Below are 26,717 nucleotides of genomic sequence, written 5' to 3'. Positions count from 1 at the left end.
CGTACTTGGGCTGCACGAGCTGCAGATTTTCCCGCAGATCCCAGTACTGCCGGTCCAGGTCGATCATACGCCAACCACCTGTGAATTCGTGGTATATCGATTAGGCATTTCGGGGATCAACAACGCCACCAGATTGGGAATGTCATGGCCACCGCAAACAAACAATGAGCGTCGGTCACTACCACTCCCGAACCGGGGGCTAATTGACTCTTCACTCCTTCCTTCCCTCCCTACAGCTTCACCCTTTTCTTCCACCGAGCGACACGACGATTTGTCATCGTGAGGGGCGCTGGAGCCGCCGCCAGCGTGTCGGCCATGATTTATTACTGTGTTTTAATGTCGCTCTCTCTATCACCTATCATCACACGACGACGACGACACGTGTTTGCGCGCTCCAGGCAGCGCTCGTCAGTTGACAGCCGCGACGAATCTTCCCCCCCCCCCCCCTCCCCTCGGCGGGGTTGTTCACGCCCCGTGCCCCTCACAGAGGGTGGATAATTGTTTTGGTCCTCTCATCCTCGATCATCACCGAACCCCATCAGCCGTCAGGGGTCAGGTCAGAACCAACCAACCAGGAAGCAGAAGCACCGTTACCGTGGCCGGAATTGATGCGCGGGCCCCAAAAACGACGCAAAAGGTCGCAGCGCGCAGGCTGCGGCTGACCTTAACCCGTAAGGTCACCGAACAGCGACGAAAAAAAAAACAAAAAAAAAAAACCAACCATTAGCGCACGACGCGGAAAGACGCTTTTATCGGCGCGTCGGTGGTGGTGGTTCTCACTTTCGGGGAATGGGCGCGCGGGGCGCATAGCGGCGCATATTTGTTGGGCAGCGTCGCCTTGGACACTACCGGGGGGACCCCGTCGTATCGGTTTCTGGGCCGGCTCCCCCGGCCCCCCCCCCTCTGTTGCACCACACGACCGTTGCGCGACCGGTATATCTTTTGGGGGACCTTGGTGCGCTAACTTGTTGGATTGCCGCTGCGCGCTGGCTGCTGCAGTAAGGATCACGCCACTAGCCGGCGGATTTTTTTTTGTTATTTTTTTCACCCTCGCCTCGATCACCGGCAATCTATGGTAATCTGTAGCAAAGAGCGCGCGAGCGTTTTGTGTTGTGATGCTGCGACAACGACGAGGAGGAGGAGGAGGAGGAAGAGCGAGTTAAGGTCATTATCATCAGAGTGTCGTTTTGTTTAGTCCAGCACACAGCGCACCACCTGTGGTGTGGTGTGTTGCACCTCGCCTGCTGCCGATGATGATGCTGATGATGATGATGATGGTGCTGATGATTAGGAGAGGTTAGGGTTAGCGCAACCGCTCTAGCCCCGCGTCGCCGCAGAGCCTTCGAGAAGGCTTCAAAATTCTCGGCGAATCGTAGTTGCGGCTCATCGGCAAATTGCCGATGAGGTTTTTTTGTGTTCCACATGAATCACCGTAGTTTATCGGGCAACCACACCGTCGTCAACCTGGAGCGGCGTGGCGTGGCGTGGCGTGGCGTGGCGTGGCGTGGCGTGGCGTGGCTTACCGCACCGCAACCATTAGCGGCCGTTTGGCAACCCGAGCAACGCGGCCATTGCGGCCTCCAAAGCCCTTCCCAAGCTTTCCCCATTCTTCGGTAATCAATTACGCTGTCAGGGCGGCCGGAGCGCGGTGTACTTGTCGGTACACAGAGACAGAGCGCGCGCGCCCCTTGAGATCTGACTCTTTTTTTTTTTTTTTTTTCTTTTCTGATTCCGATCAGGATCAGCCGGGGTCCTAGACCTTCTGCCTGGGTGTCTGGGGTCGGGCTGGGTCCAGGACACCTCGCTGGGTGAGCGTTGGGAGCCGCCGCGGACCAACCGCGGAAAAAAAAAAAAACAACGCTTGCCCAACCAACGAGAGAGCACGATTCGGTGGTGGTTTTCCGTTTTTCGAAGATGGTGCCCAGGGATGAACAAGGGTAAAACAGGTTTCGGCCGCGGCGATAACGACGCTAACTGGTTCTGGTCCCCCAGCACCCCCCCCCCCCTCCGTGGCACGGTGCTGCAACTGTCCCCACCACCGGGAGGGGGGGTGGGCCGCGCCCGGATCCGAAATGAAGATGAGTCGCGTCGAACTGGTGGCGATCTGAATTGGAGCTACTTGGTTAGCCGGGCCCAAGAGCAAGGCACGATCGCGCAGCACGCAGGCGTCCGGTTTTTGGTGTGTTTTTCTTCGCTCTTTTTTTTTTCTTTTCTTCTGTGTATGTGTTTCTTTTTCTTTCTTTCATTTTTTTTTTTCGGGTTTGATTGCGCGGATGCGCGGATGCTCCATCGGGGTTGGTTTGGGACCGGTTCCTGGGGCTTTGGACGTTTTTGTTTTTTTTTTTTTTCGTTTGTTATTTTTGGCAGAACGCCAGCCACGGTTTGTCGTTTGTCTCCCCGGATCGGTGAGACCATTAGCAACAGCAGCAGCAGCAGCAGCAGCAGCAGCCTGTTGTCGGGCCGGGAAGAAGAATGGCGATCTTCTGCCAGGATGGTGGAGCGGATCGGGGAACACGATCCCCCAGCAACGATGACCGGCCGAGCACGCCGAGGGAAGGTGGATCTCGATCGTTTTATGAATTTCAAATGCAGGAGAGATGTTTGTCCAAAACAGGGAAACAGCCCCCCCCCCCCCCCCTTCCATACACCCTCTGGACCAGTCTGTTCTGAAATTCTCTCGGCATTAAGAGTGCCAAAGGCTCCAAGCTGCTTCTACGTGACGGCTACCTCGAAAGTTTAAATTTAAACGGCATCTATTAGCAGCTGGGAGGTTCTGTGTTCCTTTTGCAGAGACCGCACACACCTTATCGCAAAACGTATAAATTTATTTACGTGTATATATATATATATATATAAATATATACATTCTGTCTCCGTTCACCTTTGATAAGAGCTTTCAGGATTTATGTGTCAGCCATTAAAGGGGGGGGGGGGGCTCGGTATTTAATTTTGTTTTGTGACACATGTTTTGAACATTTTTTTTTCCCCTGGAAGCTGATCCTTTCAAGAACTTTGGGTAAAAGTTTTGGATCAATCGAGGAAAGACTGACAAAGAAACAGATTTTTGAAAATCAGCGTTTCATAGAATTGTGTGTTGGATGGGATAAAACGGGGAGGCGTCTACTACGGGCTGTTGTAGCCTTGCTAAAACGGTTAATGCTCACTGCCCAGCACCAACAACTTATCCGGTTGCACCGTGCACCGTAATCGGTAATTTGTTACCAAAACATGAATCATTTTTGACGAATGTTTTGTGACGCAACCATTCTACTTTATTCTTTCAAATGGTTGGCATATTAAACTACAACTTTTGAAGAATGTTTAATGCAATTTTGGGGAAGATTTAATGAAAACTTCATCCATGGCATCACATTTCTGAAGGTGCGTGTGCGAAGCGGTATTTTTTACGGTGCTCATCGTAGCTGCGTGATGGACTATCAGAGAAATACAAATCGATACTCGTTTGAAAGATTATAAGTTTATCTAGACAGCCTCGTCAAGTTTTTGTTGAATTTCCTAGTTTTCGCTTTTTGGCAGATTTTTTAAGTTGAAAAAGTGATGCTTTGTGTTTTGTTTAAAAAAAAAAAGTATCAACAATTTTCATGAATTCTTGACGGGGCTACCTGGCAAAGAGTGTACAGATTATGTGTTTAAAATTTGAAATCAATCGATCTAGTAGTTTTGACGGTGCGATGGGAACAGACACAAAGTAGCGAGTTGCATGGAGCCTTTTGTATGAAACGCGGATTTAATAAAGTCTATAACTTGGTCAATTTTGCTTCAATTAATCCAAAACTTTTACACAATGTCCTTGAAAGGATTCAGGTATTCAGGGAAAATTGTCAAAAGCATGTGTCACAAAACTAAAATCAAATACCGTAGCCACCCCCTTTAAGAGAAATAGATATTTCTCTACGACAACGCTCTATCGGGCACGAGAAAAATGGTCCGAAATTTCTTCAATACCCTCAACTGAGCGGTTGTTCCTCGGGACGCTATAGAGATAGAGAGAGAGAGAGAGAGAGAAAATCATGTGCCAACTAACACAACAAAATGTTGAACATTACAAAGCAGACAATGCAATTGAAAATAAGTACAAAACGTGAAAAAAAGGGTGAAAAAAGAAAAGAATAGCGAGCGAGTAAGAGACGAAAGGACGCGTGCTGCTTTTGAGCCCGGAATAAACTTCGGGGCCTAGGATCGCACCCTTGCGCCCCTCCTCTCCCGGTTACTAATCTTTGGCGATTAATGGCGGATGGAAATCGGAAGGCATTCGCTCCTAAGCATTACGATCACCTCTAATATATCATTTGTAGTGCAACTGCCCTCCGGAAAAATCGTTTCCTGGGCCTTCTGCTCTTCTTATTCTCGCCCGGGAACGTGCTAAACGGGGTTTTTCAGTGTAGCGGCAGGCAGCAGGACACGGACGCGCTCGGCCTTTTTGGGGGGGCCGTTCAAGCACCAGCGAAGAACACTCGCGCGCCCACAAACCACAAGCTGTGATGGCTCAAGTGTTTTCCGCGCTCAAGTGTCAATACAGTGCGTCGTCGTCCGCCGTGTGTTCGTGTGCTTTGGTCGCCGCCTGTATGATTAACTGATTCACAGACACTCGTAATGAGTGTTTTGTCATCAATTAACTGGCGGAGGTGTTGGACGCGCGCTGTACCACGGTGTTTTGCGGTTTTTGGGCAACATGCGAGGAAGATTTGATCCGGATTCCAATCACTGACGACAACGGCGACAAAGAAGGGGAAGAAGGACGCACCATTTCTGTAGACCCAGACTTTGGCGACGACCTCGAACTATGTTTAGCCGCTGGCTGCCTGCTTCGTGGTGCTGGTGGTGGGCGCATCCCACTCGGTATGCACACTCGCTCGAACGCATTCACGGCTTTTTTTTTGTTTTTTTTTTGATTTTTTTTCTATACCAAATCGCTATCACTTTGGCATTTTCGGCGGCCTTTTTTCGGTGACCACCGCCTCGCGCACCCAAGGCAATCCACCATTTGCCCCATTACAGACTCTGCGAAGCTGGCTGGAGGGGAAAGGGGGGGGGGGGGGGGGGTGACTAGAACCAACAAAAAAAAAAAAAAAAGAAAAAAGGAAAAGAATCATATCAAGGCCCCTAGCGCAACTGGAAATCATTTCGCTGCGCGCTGCGGTTCCTTTTCTGGAGGAAAGGCAACATTTGAAATTCAATGCCTAGCCGCACACTACCCCCTTTTTATCCCTGCCTTCACCACCTTCACCTTCTCACACGGATTCCCGGAGAGTAGCGAGGCGGGGAGGATTTGCATAATTCATTGCTCTACCCCGCCTCGTTGCTGCCCCGTTCTGCTTCCTGCGCGACTATCCTAGTGGGGGGGGCTGAGGACCAATCATAACCCACCGCACACAGTGCGGTGGGCTGACACAGGAGCCAAGCGGGGGGGTTATTTTTAAGAATCGAAAGGTCAAACTAGCACTCGCCAGAACGACACGAACGAACGAACGAACGCTATTGCTCGCCCATCGTTTTCGGCTCATCGTGGCGCGCAGGTGGCGCGACGATAGCGACGATTAGAAAACTGAAAACGAACCCGGTCGGGAGGGGACGGTGAGCTAATACCTGAGTTACAAAAAAAAAAACAAAACAAACAAGAAAAGCAGAACAAGAAAATCGCGAGAGAAAAAAAAACACATAAAAACCGGGGGAGATCATTTTTAGTTCAAGTTCTGCTGCTCGCGCTCTTCTTCCTTCCTTTTTTTTTAAATTCCTTATCTGTCTCTAGATTGACTGTGCGTTTTGTTGTTCGCGTGTTTTCTCCTTATCCATTCCTTATCTTTTTTTTTTTTTATTCTGTTCTTTTATCTACTACTCTGTTGCTTATCAGTTTCACATCCTCTTCTTTTCTTCTTTCTTTTTCTTGTTTCCTTTTCTGCTTCTCGTTCTTCCACCCTTTCTTTAGCACCCTCCAGCACCCAATTTCTCCACAGTTTTCTAGGCATGTTTCCCAAAAAGGAATAGAATCCAAAATGTCAAAGCACTTGCGCTGATTGGGTGTCTCGTTAAAAAAAAAAAAAACAAAAAAACAAAAGTGTCCGTTTGTGCATGCACGAGTGTGTTTATGTGGGGGGAAGGGGAACGACTGGCCGCCCGTATGGATGGTGAATCTTCCTCCCCAAATCGATCGCAAACGATCGCCGGAATGGGGTGTGGTGGGAGAAGTACAATATTTAGCATACCCCGCTTCCCCCTCCCTTCCCCAGGCCATCCTTCATTCAGGTTCTGCTGCTGGATCAGCCAGAGCAAGCAAGCGAGGCGCGTGCGTTCTTGCGCGTTTCGCTCTTTCGCCCCACCTTTTTTTTTTTTTGTTTCTTCTTTTTTTTTTTGTTAATCATCGACACCCTGATCATTTCAGGCGAGGCATCATCCTGGTGGACCACGACCACCACTCTATCCACGCCCAGTTCCGAGCCGGTCGGCCACTGCCACTGATACGCCGCTGTTTAGAACCGACAGGCGATAAAAAAAAAACATCTCGCCCCAAAAAAAAAAAACAGGCTAACGATGGTGGTGGTGATGATGATGATGATGCAGAAGCGGCGACGCTTGGGTGGGGTTATAGACTGGTGGAACACACTCCGGGCACAACAGCAGCAGCAGCAGCAGCAGCAACCGAATGTGTGATGCTTAAAAAAAAAACGGCCAAAAATTATTAGTGATTCTCCCCTTCTCCTTCTGTTGCTGCTGCTGCTGCTGCTGTTGTTGCTTTTTTTCCAACAAAACAGCTCATCCACCCGCCACACTCGAATACTGACCACCGAAAACCACCGCTGATCTACTACAGCTTCCGATCGCCGATACGCCTTCCGATCGGTTTGCAGCCGCGCAGAGATGCAACGGCAAACCGGGAGGGCGTGGAACACTCCTTCCCCCCCCCCCCCCACCCCCTCTCACTCCTCTATCGGTCTCTCTTTCACTCGCCTGTGCCGAGGCGCGTGTATGTGGGCAAGGCAAAGGGAAGAAAGCCGCAGGCTGGAAAATTCTGCACACAAGAAACAACTCGCCCGAAGACCGACCCGAACACACCGACCGACATGAGATGAGGGCGTCGCCGCCGCCGCTTGGGCACACACCAAAAAAAAAAAAAACCAAAAAAAAAACCCCCAGACACCCGGAGCTATATAAAAAGCGAAAGTTCTGTTCCATCGTCAGTTCAGTTTGCCACCGCGACACGGACAAGTCCTCTCTCTCTCTCTCTCTCTCTCTGGGGGGAAAACACAACACACAAAAACTACCACAGCAGCAGCTTCCTGAGCCGGGCCCGTAAGCCTATTCTAGTGACCAACTTGCAAGCAGCAGCCGAGCCGAGCGGAGCCGAGAGCTATGCGTGGATTCGTGGTAAGTACACCAGTCCTTCTCCTCCGATCAACCGGTGCCACCACGCTCAATCAATCAATCAATCCTGCTGCTGCTGCTGCTGCTGCTGTTCCTGTTACTGATGGTTTCCGGTTGCTCCGGTGTTCCGCCGTGTTTGATTTGTTACAGATTTTCGCCGCCTGTCTGGCCGTGGCGTCGGCCGACATTGGACTGAAGCTGCGCCAGGCGGCTGCATCCGGTGCGAGCAGCAGCTACGACGTCGGCCAGCAGTCGGTGTCGCTGGATTACGCCCCGACCATCTACCAGGATACCGTGGCCGGTGCCGGTGCCTCGGCCGGTGCTAGCGCTAGTGGCCGTTCCGCTGGCTTCGGTGGTGCTGCGTCCGGCGCGTTCGGTGGTGCTGCGTCCGGTGCTGACTACCAGGCCGGTTATGCCGCGGGACTGCGTGCCGCTGCATCGTCCGGTGCATCGGCAGCGGGTGCGTCGGCCGGAGCTGGCGGATTCTCGACCGGTGCCCGGTTCGGCGGAGGTTCCTCGTTCGGTGGTGCCTCGTCCGGTGCCTTCTCGGGAGCGTCGGCCGGTGGATTCGGTTCGAGCTTCGGTGGTGCGTCGGCCACGGCGACGGCTGCCGCCGCCAAGACCAACGTCCGCTATGCTGCCCCGGTGATCCAGAAGCACTTCTACTACCATGCCGCACCGGAGGAGCCACAGGCAGCGGCTGAGGCCGATTCGCTGACCATCACGCCCCGCAAGCACTACAAGGTGATCTTCATCAAGGCACCGACGGTGAGCGCCAACGCCGGTGCTGCGTCCCGTGCTGCCAGCAAGACCGAGGAGAAGACTATCGTGTACGTGCTCGTCAACAAACCGTCCCAGGCCAAGGCTGGTGCTTACGCGGATGCCAGCAGCTTCTCGTCCGGCAAGCCGGAGGTTTACTTCATCAAGTACCAGGGCAAGGATGCGGCCCAGGCCATCGCTAACGCTCAGGCTAACTCGTTTGCTGGTGCAGGGGCTGGCGCTGGGGCCGGTTCGTTCGCTGATGCCGGCGCCGGTGCCGGTTCGTTCGCTGATGCCGGTGCCTTCGGTGCTGGTGGCGCTGGAGGTTTCGGTGGAGCGGGCGCTGGCTTCTCGGGAGCGAGCGCGAACGCTGGTGCCAGCGCTGGCGCGTCGGCTGCCGATGGTTTCGACTTTGTTGATTACGGTTCGGTACGTTCGTCGGGTGTGTCGAGCGCATCGGCCGGCAGCAGCGGTTACAACGCAGGATTCACCGCCGGATACACTGCCGCTACCACCGCCGGTGCCGGTGCCGGTGCCGGGTTCGGTGTTACGCCTTCGTACGATAGTGTCGCCGTTGGTGCTGCCGGTGCCGGCAGCATCGTCTACTAAGCGGGAGGAACGGATACGGGAAAGCGATCCTTTTGCGCAAACGGCCACGACCACGGATGTCAACTACACGGAGCACGGACCACGGACCACGGATTTACGGACCCAGCTGGAGTCACTCGCGAAATACGTAGCATTTGCGTACCCGCACGCACAAGTAACATGTACCTTACGCATCTTCCCGTGTCCCCCTCGTTCGGGACGCCTCTTCACTTCGAGAAGTCAACGATCGTGCGTTCTACCAAGCGGCGATCGCGATCGGTCGCGATACAACTACAAAGTAGATTAGATTTATATTTCTTTAAGAATCGTCCAACGCACAACGACCAACTATCTTAAGGTGTTTAGCGAATGTAGGCAAACGGTTGTTCAAACGACGACGATAGGTGTCTTAGCCAGTGCGATTTGCTATGGCGCGCATATCTCGCAGTGGGCAGTGAATGAGCACAGAACACGCTCATGAAACGATCGCCCGATAAGTGTAAGCAAAAGAAGAAGTCAACTTTGTAGAATAAGAAGCAATTCTCTCTCACATATACACAAACACATACGCACGTAAATACACATACGAACACAAAAAAAAAAAAAACAAAACCATAACACGACAAAAATAAATAAAATCATTTCAACAAAAAAAAAAAATATCAAGGAATCGACTCGTTAATATGTTTTGTTCGTACATTCCAAGCAGGGATGCTGGAGAATCGGATTTTTACAAATGGAAGAGACTTATGCAAGCGATTTGAAAGCGATCTCATGAAAAACAATCAAATCGAAGACCAATGAGCAGCTCTAGCATTTGTTTGGCAAATCGCATTGGATTTGCTGAAATATATTCTGACCGAATGATGCGTGAGACTTCCAACCTGATACGAACATCGGTTCTATCATCAAGTGGCAAGCCTCGCAAGCCACTCTTGTCTACCTGGAAGTCTTCTGTGGAGTTCACCATGTTGCTCTCAAGCGAGACGTTAACCAACATTAGGCAAGAAACTCGAGGAGCAAAGGCTCGCCAACCTCTCATCCAAATGTCAAGGGGCAACACTTGTTAAAATTCCGCAATAAATACTATAAAGATTGCAATCGTAAGAGTTAGTGTTTCGTCCATGATCCCATAGAAACCGCGACACAAACACTGGCAAACAGGTTCCGGATGTAGCACGAACCACTTGCCCTGGGGACTACAAATTAAAATCAATCAAATAATGTGGATCAATCGACACCATTCTTTCCAATTAATTGGTTGATAATGACAAAGAGTGAATCTTTAATGTTGATCATTTATCGAATACATCAAGTATTCTGTTTTCATTTACTAGCTCTCTATTGTATCGAGCAATGCCCAGAAATAAAGGATAAAATTATTCCACAGGTCCACTTTAATAAATAGTCGTTTCCCGAAAACAATTCGTTTATTAATATGGAAATACAATTTGAAAAATAAAAAAAAGGGAAATATGAAATGTGTATCTGAAATTCAGGGACATTCTTAATCATTGTGAGCATCCATTGCTGCAATTTTCGAATTCGCTGAATCATTTGCTTATATCAGATGAATACAATCTAACTTTATTATAAATGTCCACCAAATGAGCAAGCGGGCAGTCAAGTTAATAAATACTATTTAAAAAAAAACAGCTCATCAAAATAACATCATGCTGTTAATCCTGCCAGCCAATCTGGTTAAAAGCGATTAATGATCACCAGCATCATTGGCAAAGGCGATCATTCCTGCTGTCGCTCGGTAGCCCGCGTAAACGCTCGGCTCTGAAAAAAAAAACTGGAACACCTAACATCACAAGCCATTTCACTGAATAAAAATACAATGAAGAAACAGCTCAACAAACGAGGACACATCGGAACACTAAAGGTGCGATTTCAGTGCCACGACTCGTCAATCAAGGCGCGCTCAGTTCGACGATGCATCGCCAAAGGCTGCAAATATGCAAAATATCTTCTATCAGCAATGCGTAGCGCCGAAAACGGCGAAACGACCGAGCGAGATAAAAAAATTAAACTGGATGAAGATGGCCTGGCCGCCGGGGAGGACTTGGTATATAAAAAGCGAAAGTTCTTTTCCATCTTCAGTTCAACTTGCTCGTTCGAACAAAGCAGTACCCACTCGAAAGCTACTGTTTCGAGAAGTCTAGACGTACAGCAGTCGAACTGTTCTACTACCGAGTATCTTCAGTATCCACAAGAATGCGCGGATTTGTGGTAAGTTTCTTGTAGTGTCAGGAAGTTTTCAACAATCAACTCATCTTGCGAAGAAAGGATATTCTACAATCAACCAGCAATCGTTGTTCGAGTCCTAGAAATACTTCAATAGTCAATTGAATTCTCGATTCTGTTTTTTGTAATGACCTAAAGTGTCAACTTGCACGCACAACTTCCAAGTTATTCTGATCATTCTTTTCTTATCCTAGATTCTCGCCGTTTATTTGGCAGTCGCTTCGGCCAGTCCTCAGCTGGGATTTGGATCCTCGGCCGGCGCTGACGCAAGGAGCTTCGCCGGTGCCGAACAACCAGTGTCGCTCGACTATGCCCCGACCTTGTTGCAGGACACTGTTGGTGGAGCTGCCGCCAATGCTAATGCTGGCGCCCGTAGCGGATTTGGAGGAGCTTCGTCCGGAGCATCGGCCGGTGCTTCAGCCGGCGCATCGGCAGCCGGTGGCTCGTCTGCTGACTTCCAGGCCGGATACCAGGCTGGACTCCGTGCTGGAGCTAGTGGATCCGCGGGAGCTGGAGCTGGCGCTTCCGCTGGAGCTGCTGCTGGAGCCCTAGGTAGCCGTGGCGGATTTGGTGGTGGATTTAGTGGTGGATTTGGTGGTGGATTTGGTGGTGCTGGTGCTGGTGCTGGTGCTTCGGCCACGGCTGCTGCAAAGACCCAGATCAACTACCGTCCCGCGGTCGTTCAGAAGCACTTCTACTACCATGCCGCTCCTGAATCGGCCACCGCTAACGCTGAGGCCGACACGCTGACCATCACGCCCCGCAAGCACTACAAGGTCATCTTCATCAAGGCACCGTCGGCCAGCGCCAACTCGGGAGCTTCATCTCGTTCTGCCAGCCAGACCGAGGAGAAGACCATCGTCTACGTGCTTGTCAACAAACCGGCAAAGGCCCAGGCTGGAGCCGTCGCCGATGCTAGCAGCTTCTCGTCCGGCAAGCCGGAGGTTTACTTCATCAAGTACCAAGGACAGGCGGCCGCTAAGGCTGGTGCCAGCGCTACCTCGGGAGCTGGTGGTTTTGCTGATGGTAGCGGGTTCTCTGGAGCGAGCGCCAACGCAAATGCCGCTGCAGGTGCCGGTGGATTCGGTGCAGGTCGAGCTGGTGGAGCTGGTGGATTCGGAGCCGGTGGTGCTGGAGCATTCGGTGCTGGTGGTGCTGGAGGATTTTCGGCAGCTGATGCCAACGCTGGTGCATCGGCTGGTAACAACGGTGCCTTCGCAGATGCATCTAGCGCTGCTGGAGCTGGCTTCAATGGCAACACTGGTCTCGGTGGCTTTGGTGCTGATGTCCCAACAGTCGTCTACTAAGAAGCCCTAAGAGGGTGAATCAATTCAGCGCACGCGGTATGAGAGAAGCAATTTTCCATTAAAACGTAAACGAACCCCGGACACAGCTGGAGTCACTCGCGAAATACGTAGCATTTGCGTACCGCACGCACAAGTAACATGTACCTTACGCAACTTCCCGTGTCCCCCTCGTTCGGGACGTCTTTTCACTTCGAGAAGTCAACGATCGTGCGTTCTACAAGCGGCGATCGCAATCGGTCGCGATACAACTACAAAGTAGATTAGATTTATATTTCTTTAAGAATCGTTCAACGAACAACGACCAACTATCTTAAGGTGTTTAGCGAATGTAGGCAAACGATTGTTCAAACGACGACGATAGGTGTCTTAGCCAGTGCGATTTGCTATGGCGCGCATATCTCGCAGTGGGCAGTGAATGAGCACAGAAGTCAACTTTGTAGAATAAGAAGCAATTCTCTCTCACATATACACAAACACATACGCACGTAAATACACATACGAACACAAAATAACAAAACCATAACACGACAAAAATAAATAAAATCATTTCAACAAAAAAAATTATCAAGGAATCGACTTGTTAATTTGTTTTGTTCGTACATTCCAGGCAGGGATGCTGGAGAATCTGATTTTTACAAATGGAAGAGACTTATGCAAGCGATTTGAAAGCGATCTCATGAAAATCAATCAAATCGAAGACCAATGAGCAGCTCTAGCATTTGTTTGGCAAATCGCATTGGATTTGCTGAAATATATTCTGACCGAATGATGCGTGAGACTTCCAACCTGATACGAACATCGGTTCTATCATCAAGTGGCAAGCCTCGCAAGCCACTCTTGTCTACCTGGAAGTCTTCTGTGGAGTTCACCATGTTGCTCTCAAGCGAGACGTTGACCAACATTAGGCAAGAAACTCGGGGAGTAAAGGCTCGCCAACCTCTCATCCAAATGTCAAGGGGCAACACTTGTTAAAATTCCGCAATAAATACTATAAAGATTGCAATCGTAAGAGTTAGTGTTTCGTCCATGATCCCATAGAAACCGCGACACAAACACTGGCAAACAGGTTCCGGATGTAGCACGAACCACTTGCCCTGGGGACTACAAATTAAAATCAATCAAATAATGTGGATCAATCGACACCATTCTTTCCAATTAATTGGTTGATAATGACAAAGAGTGAATCTTTAATGTTGATCATTTATCGAATACATCAAGTATTCTGTTTTCATTTACTAGCTCTCTATTGTATCGAGCAATGCCCAGAAATAAAGGATAAAATTATTCCACAGGTCCACTTTAATAAATAGTCGTTTCACGAAAACAATCCGTTTATAAATAGGGCAATACAATTGAAAAATAAAAAAAAGAAATGTGAAATGTGTAACTGAAATTCAGGGACATTCTTAAACATTGTGCACATCCATTGCTGCAATTTTCGAATTCGCTGCTTCATCGAATAAATTTAATTATTAGATGATTATTACAGAGAAGTATTAGCAACTGATTAAATCGATTGATGACCACCAGCATCCTTAACAGCAGTCGGCAGTGCTACTGGTTTGTCTATACCCAGTGTTTGGCGTGACATTGAAATAGTAAAAAATGTAACACCTTAGGACTTACGCAATTTCACCCCATTAGAAAAACAATGAAGAAATGCCTAAACGAACTTGGCGAACTAGCAACTGAGTTGCTACGATTCTTTAGGCAAAACTGGTTTTCAAAATATATTTGCATCAATTAGAGGAGCAAAAACGATAACTGATCGCTCAAAGTGATCCGTATACGTTCACATTCACCGCGGCGCTCCATCCAGCGTTGTCTATTCAGCGATAGGACGGGGAGGCTGATGCATCTGCAAAAGCTGCAAATATGCAAAATACTTTGAAAAGAGCTATAAACCTTAGATCAGCAATGCGTAGCGCCGAAAACGGCGAAACGACCGAGCGAGATAAAAAAATAAAACTGGATGAAGATGGCCTGGCCGCCGGGGAGGACTTGGTATATAAAAAGCGAAAGTTCTTTTCCATCTTCAGTTCAACTTGCTCGTTCGAACAAAGCAGTACCCACTCGAAAGCTACTGTTTCGAGAAGTCTAGACGTACAGCAGTCGAACTGTTCTACTACCGAGTATCTTCAGTATCCACAAGAATGCGCGGATTTGTGGTAAGTTTCTTGTAGTGTCAGGAAGTTTTCAACAATCAACTCATCTTGCGAAGAAAGGATATTCTACAATCAACCAGCAATCGTTGTTCGAGTCCTAGAAATACTTCAATAGTCAATTGAATTCTCGATTCTGTTTTTTTGTAATGACCTAAAGTGTCAACTTGCACGCACAACTTCCAAGTTATTCTGATCATTCTTTTCTTATCCTAGATTCTCGCCGTTTATTTGGCAGTCGCTTCGGCCAGTCCTCAGCTGGGATTTGGATCCTCGGCCGGCGCTGACGCAAGGAGCTTCGCCGGTGCCGAACAACCAGTGTCGCTCGACTATGCCCCGACCTTGTTCCAGGACACTGTTGGTGGAGCTGCCGCCAATGCTAATGCTGGCGCCCGTAGCGGATTTGGAGGAGCTTCGTCCGGAGCATCGGCCGGTGCTTCAGCCGGCGCATCGGCAGCCGGTGGCTCGTCTGCTGACTTCCAGGCCGGATACCAGGCTGGACTCCGTGCTGGAGCTAGTGGATCCGCGGGAGCTGGAGCTGGCGCTTCCGCTGGAGCTGCTGCTGGAGCCCTAGGTAGCCGTGGCGGATTTGGTGGTGGATTTGGTGGTGGATTTGGTGGTGCTGGTGCTGGTGCTGGTGCTTCGGCCACGGCTGCTGCAAAGACCCAGATCAACTACCGTCCCGCGGTCGTCCAGAAGCACTTCTACTACCATGCCGCTCCTGAATCGGCCACCGCTAACGCTGAGGCCGACACGCTGACCATCACGCCCCGCAAGCACTACAAGGTCATCTTCATCAAGGCACCGTCGGCCAGCGCCAACTCGGGAGCTTCATCTCGTTCTGCCAGCCAGACCGAGGAGAAGACCATCGTCTACGTGCTTGTCAACAAACCGGCAAAGGCCCAGGCTGGAGCCGTCGCCGATGCTAGCAGCTTCTCGTCCGGCAAGCCGGAGGTTTACTTCATCAAGTACCAAGGACAGGCGGCCGCTAAGGCTGGTGCCAGCGCTACCTCGGGAGCTGGTGGTTTTGCTGATGGTAGCGGGTTCTCTGGAGCGAGCGCCAACGCAAATGCCGCTGCAGGTGCCGGTGGATTCGGTGCAGGTCGAGCTGGTGGAGCTGGTGGATTCGGAGCCGGTGGTGCTGGAGCATTCGGTGCTGGTGGTGCTGGAGGATTCGGTGCTGGTGGTGCTGGAGGATTTTCGGCAGCTGATGCCAACGCTGGTGCATCGGCTGGTAACAACGGTGCCTTCGCAGATGCATCTAGCGCTGCTGGAGCTGGCTTCAATGGCAACACTGGTCTCGGTGGCTTTGGTGCTGATGTCCCAACAGTCGTCTACTAAGAAGCCCTAAGAGGGTGAATCAATTCAGCGCACGCGGTATGAGAGAAGCAATTTTCCATTAAAACGTAAACGAACCCCGGACACAGCTGGAGTCACTCGCGAAATACGTAGCATTTGCGTACCCGCACGCACAAGTAACATGTACCTTACGCATCTTCCCGTGTCCCCCTCGTTCGGGACGTCTCTTCACTTCGAGAAGTCAACGATCGTGCGTTCTACCTAGCGGCGATCGCGATCGGTCGCGATACAACTACAAAGTAGATTAGATTTATATTTCTTTAAGAATCGTTCAACGAACAACGACCAACTATCTTAAGGTGTTTAGCGAATGTAGGCAAACGGTTGTTCAAACGACGACGATAGGTGTCTTAGCCAGTACGATTTGCTATGGCGGGCATATGTCGCATTGCAAAGCGTAGGGAAACGAAGAAGCCAATTTTGTATTATAAAGAGCACACACAAAAAACCGTCAATAAAAACCCATTCAAACAAACAAACAAAAAGAAAAATCCCCAAATCGAGAACTCTCCGAAGCATCCGCCAATGCACACAGAAAACAGATACTCTTACAGATCCTTTTGTGGCAGCCTCCGCGCTCGCTCTGCTGTTATCTTCCCTTTCCTAGCCTAGGTTGCTTCACGCATAGCACAACGGAACGAGATCAATTCTGGGCTCTCTAAATGGTTCCGCGATTAATGCAAATGTCAAAGAGCAAATCCCTCGCGCCGCCCGCCCGCCCGCCCGCCCACTGTGTTGTTTGTCTTCTCATCAGAAGGATAGATCGATCGGCTGATGATGATATCGTGCGTTCGTCTGACATTAATGAGGATAAAAGCGTCAAATTTACAAACAAAAAAAACGAAACGAAGAAGACACCAAAGGGGAAGGGTGTCAAACCAGTCCAGTCGCGGGGAGCGCGGCAGATTGCTGCTGCAGCAGCGGCAGCAGCAGCAGCAGCAGCTGCTGCTGCTGCCGCTGCTACTACTGCTGCTACCGCTGTGCCAACAACAAAACAAACCAATATTTGTCTTTCAGGGTTATCCGAAATGTCGTTCTGGGAGGCCGAAAATGGAAATGCCTTAGTAGATCAAATTACCCACTGGTGGCGATGGTGAAGGAGTCCACAGCATTCGCGCTATCGATGCTAAAAAGGCGACGTCATCGGCACCTTATCCACATCGCGGGGTTTGAGTGAACCACCAGTTTAAGGACATTTTTCCCCCCGAATGCTAATCCTTTCAAGAGTATTGTGTAAAAGTTTCGGATCATTCGAAGTGAAACTGACAAAGTTATAGATTTTTGAAAATTCGCCTTTCATACAAAAGTTCCATGCAGCTCGCTACTTTGAAGGGCGTTTCCTCAAAACTACTGTGCCGATCGATTTGAAACTTTTAACACACAATCTGTACACTTTTTACTAGGTAGCCCCGTCGAGATATCATTAAAATTGTTGATACTTTTTTTTTTTAACAATTATGTAAAGCTCGTTTTCTTTTTGGCAGAATCGCAAAGCGCATCACATTGCTCAACTTCAAAAATCTGCCAAAAATCGAAAAATTAGAATATCAACAAAAACTCGAACTGGGGCTACCGTGGTAAACTTGTAATCTTTCCAACGAATATCGTTTTTTATATTTCAGATGACCCGTCATGTCGCTACGATGGGCACCGGAAAAAAAGTACCTTTGCGACGACACGCCTACCAAAATTGGATGCCATGGAATAGTTTGCCAATGAATGTTGCTCAACACTATACCAAATATTCTTCAAAAAGTGTAGCTTAGTATGCCATTTACTTGAAAACATAAAGTTGAATAGTTACGTCACAAAAAATCGTCAAAAACGGGCCACTTTTTGGCCCGAAAATACCGAAGTCCCCCCCTTGAGCATCGCTGCTTTGTACTAAGAAGTCTTCGAATGGCTTCAAAATTACAGCCCAAGCCAGAGCCCCTACTGAAATACTACTGCTCGCGATATGCTTTTACGCACGCCAGACGCCCACCCAGAACCGACCACCGAATACCACCACCCCTGTTTGTCTGTTGTGCGCTTCTCTCGCGATCGTTTGCGGCTAATGTAACAGCGCGAGTACAAAACTGCATCCGCTGCCCGCCCGGTTATTGCTGTTTTTCGGTCGATTGCTCATCGATAACGTCCACTTCACTGTCGTCGCTCAATAGCTGCCGCACCATGATCATGATGATGATGATGATGATGATGCTGATGATAAAGGTGCTTACGGATGATGCTGCGCGCATCAGATCACAACACCTGTGTTACTGGTGCTGCTAGCGGTGGTGGCGGTGGTGGTGCCGAGATGGTGCGGGACCTTCATCGTTTGTGGTTAGCCTGGCTCCACCTCAAGCCGGACGGGTTTTTATTCGTGTGTCCGGGCGATCGTCAGCGAGTGATTTGAAATCATTGTCTCCAAGCACGACGCACGGCGCACACCCCGCTGGCATCACCACCGCATACCCATACCGACCACTACCAACCAACACACGCGCAAAAGGGCAACCGATCGACCGACGCGCGATGGCACCCGATACTATTTGCATAGTTTTTCGGGCAATCGAATTTCGCTGTCACAAGGGCGGAGGGGGGGGGGGGGGGGAAAGGAGGCAGGCGGGGCCGGCCCGGCCCTCCTTCGAACCGCACCCCATTCCATTGGAGGATGCGCCCGCCCGCCCCGCCCGCCCCGCCCGTTTCCCCCTTCCATCCGTCTTCTCTCTTGCTGGAAATGCCTCTAGAAGGCCCAGGATAGTCTGCATTTTCAAGCCGTGTAGCGGATGATGGGCGGGGTGTTGGTGCGGTGGTGGTGGTGGATCGCTAGGAACGCATAGAATCCGCTTCGCGCCGACCGTCGATCGGCCCGGCCCACCCGGCCCCCCCCACCTGGGCCAGGGGTGGTAGGGAGCTATATAAAAAAGCGAAAGTTCTGCTCCATCTTCAGTTCAGTTCGATCCTCGCGCTAGAGCAGCCACAGGAGAGCTTCTCCTCGAGGAGTTTGTTTGTGCCACCTGTGCCAGAGGTTAACAAACCACGCAACACAACCAGCAAGCCCGCTAGCCCCGAAACACCGTTCAGCTTCCAAAAAAAAAAAAAAAAAAAAAAAAAAAAAACGACGATGCGTAGCTTTGTGGTAAGTTGAAACAGCGCTCTACCGCTCTCGATTGCGAAATACAACGTCTGACTGGCTGGCGGCGTGATTTATGGATTAAGGGGAGGAACACAGAAAGAGAGAGAGAGAGAGAGAGAGAGAGAGAGAGAGCGAGCGACGATCCTCGCTATATCCAGCAATCAAATGCGCTGCCGGTAGCGCAAAGTTCATCAATCAAATAGAAAAAAAAAAAATAAGAAAAAAAAAACCTTCAAACGCCGACACCGGGGGACACGGAAGCGACACGGATCCCACCTTCCCGCCCAGCCAGCCAACGATGTTCCCCGCACAGATAACTAACATGCCACCGCGCTGCTCCTTTGCCTTTCGTTCCCCTTTTTTTTTTTGGTGCGTAGGTTTTCGCCGCCTGCCTGGCCCTGGCAGCGGCCGACATTGGACTGAAGCTGCGCCAGGCAGCGGAAGCCCGTGCGAGCAGCAGCTACGACGTCGGCCAACAGTCGGTGGTATCGCTGGATTACGCCCCGACCCTCTTCCAGGATACCGTGGCCGGTGCCGGTGCCGGTGCCACAGACTCGGAGCTCGCGCGCTCCGGTTTCGGCGGTGCCAGTGCGGCAGCGGGTGCGTCGGCTGGTGCCACCGCTTACGGTGGTGGTGCTGCGGCCACCGGTGCGTTCGGTCGATCCAACGCGGACTACCAGGCAGGCTATGAGGCGGGACTGCGGGCTGGCGCATCGGCCGGTGCTTCGGCCGGTGCCACCGATACCCGGTTCGGCGGTTTCGGTGGTGCGTTCTCGGGTGCCAGTGCTGGTGCGTCGGCCACGGCGACGGCTGCCGCCGCCGCCAAGACCAACGTCCGCTATGCTGCCCCGGTGATCCAGAAGCACTTCTACTACCATGCCGCACCGGAGGAGCCACAGGCAGCGGCTGAGGCCGATTCGCTGACCATCACGCCCCGCAAGCACTACAAGGTGATCTTCATCAAGGCACCGACGGTGAGCGCCAACGCCGGTGCGGCGTCCCGTGCTGCCAGCCAGACCGAGGAGAAGACCATCGTGTACGTGCTCGTTAACAAACCGGCCCAGGCGAACGCTGGTGCCGTCGCCGATGCCAGCAGCTTCTCGTCCGGCAAGCCGGAGGTTTACTTCATCAAGTACCAGGGCAAGGATGCGGCCCAGGCCATCGCTAACGCTCAGGCTAACTCGTTTGCTGGTGCGGATGCCGGTGCTGCGTCGTTCGCTGATGCCGGTGCTGCGTCGTACGCTGATTCCGGTGCGTTCGGTGGTCCACTAGGGTTCGGTGGTGCCGGCACACTGTCCGGTGCCGGTGCAAGCGCGAACACCGCCAGCCTGGCCGGTTCCTACGGTCAGTACGAGGTCCGCTCGGATGCCCTCTCGGGTGCCGGTGCAGGAGAGTTTGCCAGTGGTGTGGGTGGTGCAAGTGCTACCGCCAACGCCGCCGCCGCCACTGCCACCTCGGTGGTCGGTACCGCCGCGAACGACCTGCAGGATACGGTCGTGTACTAAAAACTAAGGTGCAGCCCGAAGACGAACGACGCAGCACAAACGCCACGCAAAGATGAGGAAGCCTCCTCAACCAAACTCAACTGCTGCAAGCAATTGCACAGCCCCCCCCATAAAACTGTTGCCCCCAAACAAACAATTGTATCGGACAATGTAGGAAGAGGATGCAAATAAAACGGCAAAAAAAGACGAACTCCCCCCCGCCCCCCGCCCCCGAAATCATCGAACCCTCTCCCTATCGCTGCACCACCCTTCCTCTCGCTTTCAACCAAGTGTCGCAAGGTAAACCTAACCGCACCCTCGAACACCGCCAGAAGATGTAGATCAACAGGTCCCATCAGCGAGAGCTTGCCCGCCGCCGCCGCTCATCTTGACCTTGGGCCTACGGTCATCCGGCCCGACCCCCGCCGGCGCCGGCGGGGAAGGGCTGGCGTAAACAAACGCTGTCCAAACTGGTTTGACAGGTTCGAGCCATTCGACGAAACAATCCGATACCGAACATTTGGAAATCCGGCGACGGTGACGGTGGCGGTGGCGGTGGCGTCGGACTCTCCCTTTGGTTCACCACGCATATCCCAGCCACGAAAGACACGCTAATTACATCATTCGCCATTAGCATACGCTACCAGCACATTAGCGCAGGAAGATCGGCGGCACGGTACTGCGATTTGATCCACGCTCCATCCATCCACGCGTTTGAGAACTTGAGCCAATCGATCGGCTTTGATGCGGTGGGGGGGGGGGGGCGGGATCGCCACTACTCACCGAGGTTGAGCAGGACCCGGCGCAGCGAGTTGGACGCCTCCCGGTTGCCCACCGTCTCGAGGCGCGTACAGCCGGTGTGCAGCTTGTGGATCATGAGCTGGGTCGAGTAGGACATGGCGGCGGTCGGCAGCTTGGTGATGAACTCGTACTCGTCCGCCGCCCGCTGGTACGTTTCGTGGGCCCGCGGTGCCCATTCGGCCCGGCTGAACGCGCGGAACGCGTGCGCCCGGAAGCGCTCCTCGAAGCGGCCGCACGCCCACTCGTACGGTGTCTCGCAGGTGGGGACGCTCGGTTTCGCAAAGGTCATGATCTGGAATGGAGGGTGGAGAACACACACAAACAAACAAGCATTAGTGAAAGCACAGCACAGTGGGGCGAAGGATATATTAGGTAGTCGAATAAGTTTTTTCGTATTTTGGTAATAGCTGGCTTTGGAGTCGTCTATCTCCACCGTTATCAATCACATTATGTCATATCATCACCTCGTTGTGTTAAGGGACATTTGATGTATCTTTTCATCAAAACAAAACAGAGTTTGGAGCAGTGGCCAAAAAGTTATAGCTGTTCAAAGATGAGTGAAAATAGTGAAGAAATTCGCTACATTTTGAAAATGTTCTACAAAAAAGGGAAAAATGCCACGCAAGCCACCAATGAAATTTGTGAAGTTTACGGGGACGATGCTGAATCAGTTCGTGTAGCATAACGATGGTTCGCGCGCTTCTGTTCTGAACATTTTGATGTCAAAGATGCACCTCGCTCTGGCCGACCTATCGTTGCTAAAGTCGATGAAATTATTGAAAGGATAGACCAGGATCGTCACATAAGCAGCCATTACATCGCTAAGTAACTAAACATTCACTATAAAACCGTTTTGAGCCATTAAAAAAAAAGGTGAGTTCAAAAAAAGCACGATTTTTGGATACCGCATGAATTGTCAGCGAAAAGTTTATTGGACCGAATTAACATCTGCGATTCTTTGCTGAAACGGAATGAAATCGAACCGTTTCTGAAGCGAATGGTTACGGGACATGAAAAGTGGATCAAATGCGACAATAACGTGCGAAAAGGATCATGGTGCAAGAATGCAGAAGCTATACAAACAGTTCCAAAGCCAGGATTGACGCCGCGGAAGGTTATGCTCTGCGTTTGGTGAGATTGGAGAGGAATCAATCATTATGAGCTACTCCAGAATGGTCAAACTATTGATTCTAGACATTACTGTGACCAATTGATGCGATTGAAGCAAGCAATCGAAGAAAAACGGCCAGAATTGGTCAACAGAAAGGCCTTCGTCTTCCACCATGACAACTCACATCTTTGATGACTCGGAAAAAACTGGGAGTGCTTGGCTGGGAAGTTTTGATGCATCCTCCATATAGCCTAGACCTTGCACCATCGGATTACCACTTGTTTCGTTCTATGCAAAACTCCCTTGGTGGAGTAAGGCTGGCTTCAAGAGAAACATGTGAAAACTTCGTGTCACAGTTTTTAACGATAAACCACGGAGTTTTTACACTAAAGGAATTATGTCTTTAGCCGAGAAATGGCAAAAGGTGGTTAACCAAAAAGGATAATATTTGGTTGAATAAAGTTGCTCAAAACTAAAAATATATCCCTTTGAAGTTTTACCAAAAATACGAAAAGACTTACTCGACTACCTAATATAAATGGGCCGTGGGATGCCTTGGGGAAAGAAAAAAAAAAAAAGGAAAAGGGAAGACGGGACGCAGACACAGCGCGACTGCGCGCGCCTGGATGCGATCTCGCAAGCACAGAGGAGCTTGCAATGCTTAATGCGCCTGCAAGTATGCAATGCCAATGGCGAGCGCTAGAGCGAGCGTATTCCTTCAGGAATACAAAATACCCCCCGGGCTCGGTGAGCTCGTTAAAACTTTCTCATAAAGTTAAGTGAAACCATTAACGCCCACAGTGGCGGCGTGGCGCCTCGTCCTAGGTTACGGATTTGCCTGAGTAGTAGCGCGCCGCTAAGCCAAGCAGCGGGATGCTGCTTTGTTGTGCCGTCCTGCCCTGTAAGACCACTACTATCGTCACCTTCCTCCACTACTATCGTCACCGCAGCGACGACGGCGAGGTGAAACCCATCAGTCGCCCTATCGGGCTCTTTGGGATGAGAGAGAGAGGGAGTGCGCGTGTCGCGAGGGAGCCAGTAGTTCGATTTATCGACGTCACCCATTATTGTGCTTTTCCTGGCGACGACGACGACGAGAAAGTCGCGTCCGTCGCGAAGCAGCTGCCGGGACCACCCACACTCTGCACCCGTGGCTGGTTCGTGCGGTTCCGTCGCGGATTTCCCACAGCTGAACTACAGTGCTAGACATTCGCTTAAACAACCGCACGGATATCAGCAATCAGGGTGAATTTTTGGATCAATCGAAGAACAACTGGTAAGGTAATAGATTTCGCGAAATATGGCGCCTCATGCAGAAGTTTTTTTTTATGCATCTCGCTACGCTTTTTTTTCCAAAAATCCACGTTTTCAAAATCGGTGCCCATCGTAGCAGAAATTTAAATGGACAAGTAACCCATTAAATGTGCCAGAAACTAAAAAAATATCTTGAGGGGAGGCTGCTGGCCAATAAAATAGGTAATTGTGTAAAGCTGGTTATAATTTGAACTGTACTCTAAACACTACACATGCAATGTTCACTGTCATTATACTGTATTTACATACACTAGTTTACGGCATTTATCAGCCCCCCCCGGCGATAGTTAACTCAAAAGTGAGAGGTGTATTACCGCCCACTTTGATAGCAGTTCGTTGTATACGCTGTTATTTCGTTCGACTTTTTCAAAAAGGCTGGTTTGTTTGTTTTTTGCTACAATCTATTTTCAATTGTGAGCTAAAGACACGTCGCTATTTCTTATTAGTACACCCAGAATGGGCTGAAGTAATCATCAGCAACCCTGAGGAAGGCAAGGTTGTGAAAATTTGCTCAAGGAAGGCACAACGTACAACAAAAGGATCGCCAAACCACTATCAATAAACTTTGTGAGAAATGCTTTGTTGTGGACAAACAAAAACAAGGGAAACGGCGAGCTAAGCCGAGATAAACCAAGCCAACGATTGGTGTAGGCCCTCTTTTTCCAAAGTGAAGGGCACCATGAATGCTCTCGAGTATAATTCAATTATGGAAGCGGTACTGCTACCTCACGCAGAAGAAATTATGCCTCTAAGATGGGTATTTCCACAGGACAACGATCCAAACCATACATCAAAACTTATGAAATCATGCCTAGAAAAGTGCGTTAAGTTCTTCAAAAAAAAAAAAAAAAGGGAGATATATTGGATACGGACTAGTGTTGAAAATAGAATATTGACTTTTGATAAAAGCAAATGAAAACCGTGTTAGTTTATTAATGTTGGCCCTATTCACTGATTTACCTTTTTTATTGGCAAGCTATTTTTAACTGAATTCTAGTATAATTAACTACATCCTTGCAATTATAACCCTTTTGCATTTTCTTTGTAGTATTTTTGGTTGTACTATCGTTGTGCTATCATTGGAATACCTATGGATACAACAGATTTTGAAAAATGAACAAATATTGCAGCTAAAAAAAAAGTTCCCTATTTTATTGGCCAGCAGTGGATGCAATTCGATACCATTCGGTGTTTTTACCAAAAATGATAAATCGAATGGTTTTGGTCTTCACAAAAAAAAAATCATCAAATAGGATGATTATCAGATGATATAGTCAGCATCATCTGTCACCCAACGACCGTTCATCACTGTACAGCGGAATGAGATCGGAAGCAATGCCGTAATCCAAGGATTTGCACAGCATTGGTAAAAACCCAGTGCCCGAATCCGGTACGGTGCCCGCTGCGTATACCACCTTGGTGCGCGTGCTGCGCGTCGTCACTTATTAACTACCCCCTCCCCTCTCTCTCTCTCTCATTGGCCACCCAATGGGGGGTGGCTGGAGAGGGCCGAAAGAGATAATTAAACGTGGCAGGCAGGGAGCCGGAGGTTGGTTTTAATTTTGGGGCAACCGTGTGGCGATTAATGTTAATGCATTTGCACCGCTCCGTTCCCGAACGCTCCTCCCCCCCCCCCCCCCCCGCGCGGTGGAAGTAATTAATTGAATCAACGCCACTGCACGGCACGTGCCGCGCACCCCGCCCGGGCTTTTGGCGCCTCCAATGCGACAGTTTGCCCCCGGCTCCGTAATACGCCTGCACGCCCGCTTGAGAGCCCGCGCGCTCGCTGGCGTTCGCGGCAGGGCAAATCGAAGCTAAAGGATGCCGATCCCAGGGGTGGGGTGTAAAAGTTGGCAAAACTATTAATCGACTATGAAAAACCCGCGATCCAGCGGCACGCAGCAACGTGGCAACTACGTTCCCTAAAAACAAAAAAAAAACAAAAAACGACGGCAGGTAAAAAACAAAAGTGGTACCTGCCCTCCGGTGGCATGCGCGCCGGGGTTTAGGCAGTAGCGTAGCGAGATTTTCGATTCCGATTCCGATTCCGATTCCGATTCCGATTCCGATTCCGAGGCAATCATCCTCACAAACGGCTCACCACCAGCATTCCGCTGTAGCAAAACACACGCTGCATATATTAAAAAAAAAAAAAAAGAAAGAAAAAACAAACAAACCAAACACCGTACACCAACTTGGTGCTGCTGTTTGTTGGAGTGTGTCCCCGGTTCCCCCGGGAGGGGGGAGCGTGTCGTTTAATTTTATTTCTATTGCCTCTCACCGCACCCACCCTCCACCCCTTTTGCACCCCGTCTGCGTTAGCGTGCTCAGATGTCACCTCGTCGTCCACCTCCTCCGGCCGGCCGGCCGGCATTAACGAGCTTCTGATGAGTCCCGGCGGTGGTGGTGGTGTGGACCGATTTGAAAAGAAGCGTACAGCTTTCTGAGGATATACTCGCCCCGCCACCGCGGACCATACCGGCCGGGACGCCCTCGCACGCAGCAACGCTCTCCAGACTCTCCAGAATGGAATTCGCATTGCCGGGGGGGGAGGGGGGCGATTTTATCTTTTCTTTCTTCTAGAGAGAGAGAGAGAGAGAGAGAGAGCGCGCGAGAGAGACTTCGAGCGGACACTGCTTGTTCGACAGCGCAATTGCACAATTGTTTCACTCTTGTATCGAGCAAATCTACATGACATACATAAGAGGAAACGAGCATCAATGAACACATACACATAAGCGCCGGAAAGTGGAAGCACACATTCATTTCCATTTTTTTTTTTTTTTGTTATGTTTTGTGTTTTGAGTGTTTTTTTCTGCTTCTTTGAATTTTTTTTTCCTTTTCTCTTCTGCTTCCCAAATGGCTATCATTGATTTTTCATGCCCGAGCGAGCGGCTGTGTGAAAACAGTGCCCACCCAGCCTCCCCCCCCCATAAACCTCCCTGCCCGCTCGCGCCATTGACAGCGAGAGTTCCGGGTTGTCACCTCGCCAGGGACACACTCGAAGAAGGATGGTTCGGCGGAGAGAGAGAGAGAGAGAGAGAGAGAGAGAGAGAGAGAGAGAGAGAGAGAGACACGGCC

General features: G+C 50.4%; 3 protein-coding genes across 8 annotated transcripts in view; 2 read left to right on the top strand and 1 right to left on the bottom strand.

The window, feature by feature from the left end:
• The window catches only part of LOC126569856 (protein gone early), a 56,154-nt gene that overhangs the window by 5,774 nt on the left and 23,663 nt on the right, over positions 1 to 26,717 (bottom strand). For all 6 annotated transcript variants that reach the window (XM_050227247.1, XM_050227271.1, XM_050227287.1 and 3 more), the window contains 2 exons: positions 21,194 to 21,503; positions 1 to 78 (listed from right to left, as the gene is read on the bottom strand). The exon at positions 1 to 78 is cut by the window's left edge and continues 131 nt beyond it. In XM_050227247.1, the coding sequence (XP_050083204.1) occupies positions 1 to 78; positions 21,194 to 21,503 (388 nt within the window). The remainder of the gene's footprint in view (positions 79 to 21,193; positions 21,504 to 26,717) is intronic.
• LOC126569905 (fibroin heavy chain-like) lies at positions 7,369 to 8,748 on the top strand. The gene is made up of 2 exons (XM_050227309.1): positions 7,369 to 7,383; positions 7,531 to 8,748. Exons 1-2 carry the CDS (start codon positions 7,369 to 7,371, stop codon positions 8,746 to 8,748), a joined length of 1,233 nt encoding a protein of 410 aa, XP_050083266.1.
• Positions 18,789 to 20,551, top strand: LOC126569914 (fibroin heavy chain-like). The gene is made up of 2 exons (XM_050227323.1): positions 18,789 to 18,929; positions 19,304 to 20,551. Exons 1-2 carry the CDS (start codon positions 18,915 to 18,917, stop codon positions 20,429 to 20,431), a joined length of 1,143 nt encoding a protein of 380 aa, XP_050083280.1. The 5' UTR covers positions 18,789 to 18,914; the 3' UTR covers positions 20,432 to 20,551.

The sequence above is a fragment of the Anopheles aquasalis genome, chromosome X (assembly GCF_943734665.1).
Source record: "Anopheles aquasalis chromosome X, idAnoAquaMG_Q_19, whole genome shotgun sequence".
NCBI lineage: Eukaryota > Metazoa > Arthropoda > Insecta > Diptera > Culicidae > Anopheles > Anopheles aquasalis.
The sequence above is the reverse complement of the archived record's forward strand: the minus strand, read 5'-3'. Positions and strand labels throughout refer to the sequence as shown.